The sequence below is a fragment of the Amblyomma mixtum genome, chromosome 3 (genome assembly GCF_055824585.1).
Source record: "Amblyomma mixtum isolate Tamu chromosome 3, ASM5582458v1, whole genome shotgun sequence".
NCBI lineage: Eukaryota > Metazoa > Arthropoda > Arachnida > Ixodida > Ixodidae > Amblyomma > Amblyomma mixtum.
Window position 1 is genome coordinate 365008976 of NC_143014.1, and position 11210 is coordinate 365020185.

The 11210-nt window shown below is 54.6% G+C and overlaps 1 protein-coding gene and 1 pseudogene across 1 annotated transcript; both read left to right on the forward strand.

Annotated features, from left to right (window-relative positions):
* The first annotated feature begins 809 nt into the window (after positions 1–809).
* On the forward strand, positions 810–1968 carry LOC149356645 (uncharacterized). Its single transcript, XM_089584274.1, has one exon. The coding sequence runs from the start codon at positions 1030–1032 to the stop codon at positions 1639–1641; it is 612 nt and encodes a 203-aa protein (XP_089440400.1). The 5' UTR covers positions 810–1029; the 3' UTR covers positions 1642–1968.
* A 575-nt stretch (positions 1969–2543) lies between these two features.
* LOC149356646 (uncharacterized) lies at positions 2544–3835 on the forward strand (annotated as a pseudogene).
* The last annotated feature ends 7375 nt before the right edge of the window (positions 3836–11210 follow it).

Consider the following 11210-nt stretch of genomic DNA (forward strand, 5'->3'; position numbering starts at 1 on the left):
AAACCTGCACAGCAGGAGGAAATGAAATCGATCAAAGTAACTTGGCCTTTTTCCTTGCAACTCTGACTTTTTCTGTAAGCTCCGCGTCGCGGTTCTTTTTTCTGCAATAGAAGTGCATTCGCATCACAACATAAAAGTTCACAACTCTGGCTGTCACCTCTTCGTAGTGATTGGAGCACCCCAATGGAGGGACACCCGATTCCTCCAGGTTATCTAAAACCTCCCAGAAAAGATCCCCGACCATTTGGCCATTCTCAAGTGTATGCTGTGCAGTTTTCTCTATTTCCTTTATCGTAAAAAAAAAAATCTCTGCCTCTCCCGTAACCGAGAGTAGAGTAAGCATGAAATGTTTACGGGCCTAATGTCATCTCGGTGGACACCCGCACCGTACAGGAAGGGAGGAACGCCACCACCCGCTCAGCCCGATGCTTTGCCATTTGAACGCAAGGTTTTTTGAGGAAAGGAAATGGCGCAGTAATTCTGTGCCATCTCGGTGGACACCCGAACGGCACCGTAATGGAAGGGAGGAACGCCACCACCCGTTCGGCGCGATGCCTTGCCCTTTCAACGCAGCGCTTCTCCCCCGGGCCCCTGTGCGCCTGCGGGGCTTTGCTTCGATGCGCGAAGAACCTAAGAGATCACTTATGACAACGAAGTGTATCGTGGCATTTACGTGCTTTTTGCACGCGTTATTAGTAATCGCAAGTTATAATTCCGTGCATTATCAAACGCACAGCGACTGATATCTTGATAAACATTGAGAAGGCACTGGCAGCAGTTATTTTTTGTGACTCCTTTGGAGACCAACCGGCGCTTGTATGCCGGTCGCGTAGGAGGGCTTAGAGAGTCTCGTTAAATCTCGTTAAGTCTCGTACGGTGCCCGGATGCCGTTACGCTGCCCGTCGAGCCAGCGGATCATCGAGCTTTTCCTGTCCAGGCGGGCCCCCGGATCCAGCGTCCCGGAGGTCCTGCCTGCCGTCCTGCTGCCCGGCGCCGCGCTCCTGCCGTGGTGACCCGGGCCCCGTCGCGATGGAGAGACCCTGCCTTGCAGTGCGCCCCACAAAGGCGCAATGCTTTTTGTTTACTGTGCCGGAACCTGTTCCGGCCGATCGCCTCATCGACCTGCTCGAGGAGGTGCTCGGAGTCGGGGGGCTGACATATTTGCAGAACCTTGGTGGTTTACGTTTCCTGGCGGCCGTGGCTTCCATGGCGCAGGCAGCGAAAATGGTGGCGTTGGGCTCGCTGCTCATCGCCGGAAAGGAGGTGCCACTGGAGCAGATGGGGGTTCCAGTGGTGCACGTGACGGTTTTCCGTCTCCCCCCGTGCGTCAGCGACGAGGACCTCGCCGCGGCGTTCCAACCGTACGGGAAGGTGCGCGCCATCACCGAGGTCGCCTTCCAGTCCAGGAACCGCATCGGGAACGGGACGCGCCTGGTGAAGCTCGAGATGACCCGGGCTCCGCCGAACTTCCTGACGGTGGCCGGTGTTCGGGCCATGATTGAATACCGAGGCATGAAACGCGTCTGTTCCCGGTGCGGCGCCGAGGGCCACTTTGGCGCTACGTGTAAGGCGGTGCGCTGCGGCCGGTGCGGCGCGTATGGACACATCGGCGCCAACTGCAAGCCGGTATGCAAGAGGTGAGGAGGCGACCACCCGTCCTACGACTGCGTCGTGCCGCGGTCCTACGCGGCGGCCGCGGCTGCTGCGGCAGCCAGACCTTCCCAGGAGCCTGGTGTGCAACCCTGGCCGAAGGCGACACCTGAGGGGGCTGGCGCCGGTTCGAGCGGCGCGGCACAGGAGGCGGCGGCGAGCCCTCTCGAGGGGGCTGACGTGCGGGACGACGCCGCGACCAAGCCCGATGACGACCAGGCGGGCACGGAGACGGCGGGCACCTCGTCCGGCCAATCCGCGACGGAGCTGTCCACGGGCAACTCCGACGTCGCGGAATCGACCTCGTCCGAGTCTGACGACTCGTAGGGCGAGTCCTCTTTTGTGGAACCTCCGAGTTTGGAGGTTTCGCTACTTGACGCGCCCACGGCGGCGCAGCACGAGGGCACGGGCACGGACACCACGTCGCCTGGCTCGCCCTCCCCCAGTGACGCCCTGCACACACCCGTGAAGGACGCCCCGAGCAGCGACGGCTCAAGCGAGTCGCGACCGAAGCCGCCGCACATCCCGGTCGCCCTGCCGCCGCAGGCCCGTGCGCTGCTAAGTTGGTGCGGGGGGCGCGCAAGGCTCTCGAGCTCGACGACCCCAAGCGCCAGCTCTCCTCGTCGTCGGACGGTGGCGCGACCTGCTCTTCGGCCACCCAGGCGCCGAAGAAGAAGCCGAGGACGGCAGACGACGACGGCGACGGCGTCCACATGGACGTCGAGGGAAACGAATAGTTTCCGCCATGGCGCCTCCTCGCCGGACTTCAGGCCCTGCTGGGCCTTTTCCTCCTCCCCTCCCTGCTCGGCAGCCGCCCGAGCGCCGTTCTTTCGACGCTCTACGGCGCCGTTATCTTTTCGGCGCGCTGGCTCCGTCGGCGCGTTTGGCGAACGATGGACGGTGTTTGCGCGGTGGAGTGTGTTGGTGAGTGTGTGACTGTGTGTTGCTGGCGCAGCCGCGCGCATCGGCCGGACCTTTCCACCGCGCAACCATTAGCACCGCTTGGCATCGTCGTCCCGCCGCCGCGGGGCCGCCAGCCAGGACGCCAGCAGGGACCCGGGACGCCTCCCAAGCGCCTCGACGCCCCCCCAGCGCCGGTGTATCAACGCACTCGCAGACTCTATCCGCAGAACTGTACTGTGAGTCCGTCAACGTTTTGCTTTGTTTACTTGTTTCGTTGTTTATTTTTGTTACATTGCTTCCTTTATTTTCATGATGGCTGTTTTTCGTTTCGCCTCCTTTAACGCGCAGGGTTTTCGCTCTCCCGATAAGCAACGGGAGGTGCTTCACCTTGCGCGTTCGTACCAAATTGATGTTTTGTTTTTGCAGGAGTGTAATTTTCGCACCCCTGCAGTCGTTATTTCTTTCCGTTCACGCTTTCATGTCGATGCTTTTTTTTCCTTGACGGACTCACGGTCTTGCGGTGTGGGCGTTGTTTTCCTCACGCCGGCTTTCCGCGCAGGTGCGCATTGTACCTTTGGTTACGATGGTCGAGTACTGGTGGTGGACATTTTCCTCGACGGGCGGAGGACTCGCTTTGTAAACCTGTACGCGCCCGTCACGCGATCTCTGACAGGCGAGTTTTTCCGCTCTCTTACATCCCACCGGCTTGAATCCGTGTCATATGTCCTGCTGGGGGATTTTAATTGCGTCCTAGACTCGTGGCGTGACATTCAGGGCCCCGGTCAAGGTGCGTCCAATTATTACGCCAAGGAGCTAGGCAAACTGGTTCGCCAGCTGCACCTTACGGACGCGTGGGTCGAACTGCACGGGAACCTTTTCGTGGCCACACGTGCTAGGGGCCGTAGCGCCAGTCGAATCGACCGGGTGTACCTACCTCCAGCCCTCGTGCCGCAACTACTATCCTGCGAGGTAGTGCCATTTCCACCACGCGCCCGAGCACTCAGCGACCACTTACCTGTCGCGGTATCCTTGAGGTGCGCTTCGGGTCGAATTGCGACGTTCTCTACATGGAGAATGGACATCTCACTCTTGGTGGACGACCAGAGCATTCGCGACATCCGTGCAGATTTGGTGGACTCTGTTGCCCTCTTTGAGTTCAGTCCCTTGATTTGGGACGCCCTGAAAACACGATGGCGAGAAGTTCTCATTCGGGCTGGCAGAGCAAAGCACGCGCGGAAGACTGCGGCGCTCAACGACGTGCTACGCCGCATGCGTATCGTGAAGCAAGGGGGTGAGCTCACCTTTGCGATGCGAGAGTACCTGGACACTCTTCGCGTCCGGTACCACCGCATCCTGGATGAGGAATCCCAGGCCTCCTGTACCGCAGCGAATCTCCGCATGCTGTCACAGGAACGCGCTGACCTCTTTCACGCGAACAGCTGCCGCCACAAGAGCGACCGACCGGCCCGTATTGGAAGCGTAACTATGCCAGATGGCACGATTTCCGAGCAGGTCCAAGACATCGAGCACGTCTTCCGTGATCACTTTGCCCATCCCTTTGCGTCGCAAGGCCTGTGCGAGTGGGATGGGTTTGACGCTGCTGTAGACGCCTTTTGCGCCGCCCTTCCCCACGCGCCCGACGACGCGGAATCGGCTCTTTGCGCTCGCGCCACGCGGGAGGAGGTCTACGCAGTCTTAAGCGACATGAATCGCGCCTCCGCACCCGGACCAGATGGTCTAGTCTCCGGGTTTTACTACACCTTCTTTGATGTGCTCGGGGACTTCCTCACGCATTTGGTGAACGCCTTCCTCGAGGAAGGAGCTAAGCCACCGTCTTTCGGTGCGGGCCGAATCGTGTTGATACCAAAGCAGGGAACAACGTCGTCATGCCCGGCTGCGTGGCGGCCGATAACCCTGCTCAATACTGACTACAAACTGGTCGCCTCGATTCTCGTCGCTCGCTTGCGTCTTCTTTTGCCAAACCTCGTTAGCCCCTTCCAGGCTTGCGCTGTTCCTGGCCGTTCGGTATTTGCGTCGCTCACGCTCACGCGCGATGAGTTCGCATACGCACACGCGAAAGGGACTAGCGGGGTTTTTGTTTCCTTAGACCAAGCTAAGGCCTTTGAAAGAGTAGAGCATCGCTACTTATACTCCGTTTTGCGGTGCTTTGGGCTGCCTGCCAGGTTCATTGAGCGCATCAAATCGTTGTACTCGGGCCTCACGGCCGAACTCTTGGTGAACGGGTCAGTCACCGCTCCTTTCCCCGTAACACGTGGCGTGCGCCAGGGATGCCCTCTTTCTCCAGCTCTGTTCGTCCTGTCTTTGGACCCCCTGCTGCGCAGCGTCGCCTCCAACGAACGCATCCGCGGCTTTCCATTGACAGGACAGGAAACAATCGTCGTCTCGGCCTATGCCGACGATATTTCAATCTTCGTCCGAGACACCCGGAGTTTTGAGGCCTTCCTGGCCGTATTTACTACTTACGCGGCGCTGTCTGGTGCCGAGCTCAACGCCAGCAAGAGTAGGGCGCTTCGTTTTGGGACTTTCAGCGATCCCCTCCCGGTGCCCATTCCTTTCGTGGACGGGGTCCGAGTGCTAGGAGTCCTTTTTGAGCAGAGCGGTGTGTCGTCCCGGACATGGGATGAAGTTGTTGCGCGCACGACGAGCGCGCTAAGGATGGCAGCGCAGTTCGGCCTCTCCATGGAGGCCAGGGTGAGCGTCATCAAGGGCCGCGCGTGCGCCTTTGCCCACTATGTGGCCCGCGTAGCAGTGATGCCGCGTCGTACGGCGGGTCGGCTCGCGTCCCTTGTGGGCGCCTTTGTCTGGGACGGTGGCACGGCGCAGGTCGCTCGACGCCTTTGCCAGCTGCAGCCTTCTAGAGGAGGACTCGGGCTGCCCTGTGAAGCCACCATGGCGCGTGCGCTCAGCGCCAAGCTCGTAACCACGCTGGTGGAGAGCGACGCATACCTTGGGCGTTCGCTCATGTTTTATTGGATGAGCACAGTGCGGCGCTTCTTCACCACTGAGCGCCATATAGGTCCACAGGCCGAGAGGCCTCTGCGCTTCTATAGAGCGGCTGCTGGTTTTAAGCAGTCTGTTTGTACTGACTTGCCAGGAGTCGACCTGACTGAGACGCCCGCGTCTCGGCTGAGCGAGATGATCGCGTGCGTGCGCCTTGGCGCCGACGACCAGCGGCGCACCGCGGTACGCAAGTGGCGCACGTGGTGCACAAGTCGTCTGCCTCCGCAGGTCCGCGACTTTGAGTGGAGGAGGAGATGGAGAGTCCTCCCCACGCGCGAACGCCTCTTATCATGGGGCCTTGTGCCCAACGCCCAGTGCGCGCAATGTGGAGCGCGAGAGACAGCGCGACACACTTTCTTTGAGTGCCGTGTTGCCCGGATAATGTGGTGGCAGGTGTATCGGATGTTTTCAGTTCGTGCCGGGCCAGGCATCCGGCAACCACGGGATTATTTTGGCAAACTAGTGTTTATGTCCGCTATGTTTGTTTTGTGGCGTCGCCGCTGTCTGGCCGAAGCCCGGCGTCAACCGGCGACGGCTATGTACCAGGCTTTGCAGAGCCTGCGTCTCCTTATCTGGCAATACCTGTCTGAAAGGCTTGCAGCGGATGGGGAGGCGCGGTTTCTGCGACGGTGGCACACACGCTTCTTTGTCGTGCACGAAGGCCGGCTGGTTATGCCGGCGCTGCGGTATTAGCCGGGCCGACCCCCCCCCCCCCCCCTCTCTTTACCGACTACGCTGGTTTGTTCGAGGATGGTGGTGTATAATTTTGAAAGGGCCAATCACCCTGAGAACGATCCTTGCCCCCCCCCCGTGCTTCGTTGCTACGGGAAGCTGATTCTTCTTTGTCCAATGTTCGTTCTATGCACTATAGGCGGTAATTTGTGATATGTACGGTGTGTTAAAATAAGGTCATGGTGTTTCTGGGTGGCCACCCACTTTGTATACATTTGTTTTGCTCTCAGTCATGAGTGTGTTTCCAATGTTTTGTTTGTTTGCACTGTTGAATAAACTTCCCTTCTATTCAGAGCCCGGATGACTGGAATTCAGTGCCCGGATGACTGGAATTCAGTGCCCGGATGAGTAGATTTTAGTGCCCGGATGAGTGGATTTCAGTGCCCGGATGAGTGGATTTCAGTGCCCGGATGATGGCTCTCGGTCTCGGCGTGACGTCACCACACTGCCGACAACGGGGGCTAAAAGCATTTCATGCTTAAAAACTTCCGCGAAGGATGCCGCAAGCACCCTTGCTTAAACGCGCGCAAATCTGTGAGCTAAGTGGTCTGGGCTCAAGTGCATGATATTCAGGGCTAGCTGTCAAAGCTTTCTTGCACTCATAGATATTAACCCCTTCATAGATATTAACCATGTCCTAGTTGAAGTTCTGCCGCAAAAGAGGGGAAAGCAGAGCATCTTTATCCTAAATATCTACAGCCCTCCAAGCCGCAAGAAGGAAGATTTTCTGCCTATACTAACAGAATGCACCAGAATAGCCCAGGACAACCCCTTGGTAGTTCTGGGAGACATGAATGCAAGACACAGCTCCTGGGGCTACATAAGCGGCTCTCAAAAAGGTGCTAATCTACTTGAAGCCGTGGAAATGCTAGGTTTAGAACTCGTCACTGATATTACCTCTCCTACCAGAACAGGGAACAGTATTAGCCGAGATACCTGCCCAGACCTCACCTTCATTAAGAACATTAATCACGCAACCTGGACTAACCTAGGGGAATCCTTGGGCAGCGACCACAACATCATAAGTCTCTCTATACCAACTGTCAGAATCAGAAGAGCTCTGGGAAATGTACACATCACGGACTGGACAAAATTCAGAGACTGCCCGCCGCCAGAAGGAGGCATTAAAAAATATTCAAGAGTGGACTCAACTAATCAAAGATGCCCACTCAAGCAACACTCGAACCATCCAACGGACCGCAGAAGCACCGGACGTAGATCGCCACCTATTGCATCTATGGGAGGCTCGAAAAGGCCTCACTAAACGCTGGAAAAAGCAGCGTCTCAATAGAAAACTAAAACTACGAATTGCTAAGATTACACAGCAAGCGCAAGCATATGCTATACAACTGTGTAGACAAAACTGGTCTGAGTTTTGTGCTTCCCTGAAAGGCACTCTAAGCACAGCCCAGGCATGGACCATCTTAAGATGCATGCTCGACCAGAATAAGGCCAAATCAGTTACCAGCCGAACTCTCCAAACAGTTGCCCATAAGTTTCAAGGCACAGACCAAGACCTCATAACAGCCATGCATCGCAAGTACATAGGAGACCACACCCCTCCATGCACCCTGACCTATGAAGGACAACAAAATCCAAGCTTAGACGCCTCCATAACGGTATCTGAAGTTTATGCTGCAGCAAGAATAGCTCAGCGGAACACAGCACCGGGCGGAGACAAGGTTACCAACGCTATAATTCGAAACCTCAGCAACGACCATCTGAAAGACCTAACAAAATACAATAACAAGGAGTTATGGGAGAAAGGCCAGGTTCCAGCTGAGTGGCGCCATGCGGACATCATTATGATTCCAAAGGCCGGGAAACCCCCGGCAGGAGAGTCCCTCCGCCCAATCTCCTTAACCTCATGTCTGGGCAAACTGTATGAAAGAATCATACACACCAGATTCCAGAACTATATAGAAGATAACAACTTCTACCCCTACACTATGGTGGGATTCCGAAAAGGTCTCTGTACACAAGATGCCTTCCTAAGGATTAGCGAAGAAGTGCTTAATACAATACCCACCCACGGAGAAAACCTTCTGTTAGCCCTGGATTTAAAAGGAGCCTTTGACAACGTCTCCCGTCAGTCTATCCTAGAGGAACTGAGTGGTCTAAGCTGTGGAGAGAGGATATTTAACTACATCAAGGCATTCCTCTCCAACAGAACCGCCACCATAGGCATTGGTGAAGTCCGTTCTCATCCCTTCCCCATGCCTAACAAGGGTACTCCTCAAGGGGCTATAATATCCCCCCTCCTCTTCAATATTGCCATGCTAAAGCTAGCAAGAAAGCTTCAAACGCAGCCCGACATAGGCTACACGGTCTATGCCGATGATATATCTCTATGGGCCACACACGGCTCCTTAGCCCAAAAAGAAGAAGCCCTACAAGAAGCCATACACAGGGTTGAAGAATTTGCTGCGGAAAGTGGTCTGGAGTGTGCCCTGGAGAAGTCTGAGGTCATTAGACTCCACAAACTCCCTTACACATCCCCAGGAGAAGTTGAGCTTTTCCTGGGTGGACGCAAGATTAATGAAGTGGACAAGATCCGGATACTGGGGCTCTGCCTTCAAAGTAACCTCAGATCCGACCATATGATCAGAACGATCAAAACAACAGTTAATCAAATCTCAAGAATGATCCGCCGCATTACCTGGCACCGCAAGGGTATGAGAGAAGGACACCCTTAGACTCGTCCAGGCCCTAGTTCTGAGCAGGATAACATACGGCCTCCCTTACCAAAAACTGGGCACTGTGGAAACCAGAGCTATCGATACAATCATAAGAGGGGCTTACAAAACTGCCCTCAATCTTCCAATAGCCACTTCTACAGAACGACTCCTAGAGCTTGGTCTGCACAACACTTTTACCGAGCTCCAAGAAGCCCTCTTGGAAAGCCAAAAAGAACGCCTTCTAAAAACCAATGCGGGAAGGACGATCCTGACTAAATTAGGGACATGGCCGGGGCTGGGGACAAGAGGCAGTAAAACCTCTCTTCCACTAAACACCCGAGAAAAGATCACCGTTAGTCCAATCCCACGTCACATGCATCATGCTCATCAGCAAGGCAGACGACAAGCGCGAGCAAAGGCACTTCAGAAACACCTAGAAAGCGACCGTAAAGCCGTTTACGTAGACATTGGGGCCTACCCCACGCCGGGAAAGTTCTCAGTCACTGCGATTGACCACCAACTAAAACCGGCTCTCCAAGGTTCTATATATGCAGAAAACCCCTCCTCTGCAGAGGCTCTGGCAATAGCTATTGCCATCAAACATAAAGACCAAAGAGGAGAGTCCTCCCACGGTATAACAGACTCCCAACAAGCCTGCCGAGACTTTCTTAATGGCAGGCTTCCCTCAAGAGCAACACAGCTACTTGGCAATCTCAGCCTAACACACAGACTAACATGGACACCTGGTCACGAAGGACTAGCTGGAAATGAGGTAGCCAACGATCTAGCCCGATATTTAAACCACCGGGCGGATCCTCATCCCTACCCCTCGCCCATGCCTAGCACCTATGGTGACAGATTAGAACATATTCGGCTGGAGCGCAGAAAATACCCACCCCCTCACATAAAACTAGACTCCTCCGCAGCCATAGACTGGAGGAAAATTCAGACCAACACTTTCCCTAACTTGTTCATCCTACACAAGATTAGCCCCACTCAATATCAGAATACATGCCCTTGGTGTGGAGCTTGCCTTACGCTCTACCACATATCGTGGGAATGTACAACGAAACCAAAACACTTAACTGTATCCATCCCGACATATGAGCAGTGGGAGGTGGCCCTGACCAGCGAGACCCTGGATCAGCAACTTAAGTTGGTTCAGCAAGTCCGTCAGTCAGCTAAAGCCAGTGGCGCCTTGGACTAGGGGTGCCACCCAAGTTGCTCGAGCAACCTTCTTCTTTTTAAATAAAAGTTTTCTCTCTCTCTCTCTCTTGCACTCAGTGCAAGACATTACTTTTTCCATGTTTTTATGGATACATCCACACAGGTAATAGACAACTATATCTTGAGTGTCGGCTTTGTGGTAGCCATGGTCGTCCTCATGGTAGTCCCCAGAGAGAACTACATACTGCAGTTTTTAGAAAGCTTTATCTCGACAGCTGATTTCATCTCAGCTGCAGCCTTGGCTTTCTAGGTCAAGCTGTCGTGCAGGGAAACTAGAACTGACTCGCAGGTGCCAGAGCAGTTCCCTTTGATGGCAGTTTTGACGGGAGTATACAGCGACAGCAATCTGTAGATTTGGCTGAACTGGGTGATGGTTGGATGGTCCTCGTCACCGTTGAAGGAGCGAACCAGGCCGAAAAATCTCTGTAAATCCAAGGTGCTTGCAATCAAAAAGTAATACCGACGCTCAAGTCTCGATCGCATCCCAAAACCGGCCTGAAGGTATAACTCCGCTCACACACACAAACACAAAAAACTTCGTTACTGAACTCCGAAAGAATTGGCTCATTTCGTAATATAACATTTATGTCTGTCTAGGATGCAGCGGTGAAGAAAACTGAGGCGATTTTGCTATGCCCTGCCCCAGAAATGTCTACGCTTGTTAATACTGTTAATATACCTTGCGTTTCTTACCTCAAGTGAGTCCTGGTTCAGCTTAGCTGTCAAAACGTACGGGACGCCGGCCTTATGCAACTCGTCGATAATATCCAAAATGGATAGCAGTGTTACCCGCAACGATTCTGTTGTCTGACATGAGGCAAACAAAAGCATGTTCTTGTTGCAGTGGTTGCGTTATGTTTCATTTAACATATCCAGGTGGTCCTTGATGACCTAAATATGAAGAGAAATAAACGGTTGTACTAGTGGGAAGATAAAACAACGTATTCTGAAGACGGTGCAGACGACGGTAACAAGGATAGAGAAAGCACATAAAACAGT

Bases quoted from the DNA above. Each gene is read 5' to 3' on its own strand.
- LOC149356645 (XM_089584274.1), top strand. From the start codon at position 1,030: ATGGAGAGACCCTGCCTTGCAGTGCGCCCCACAAAGGCGCAATGCTTT.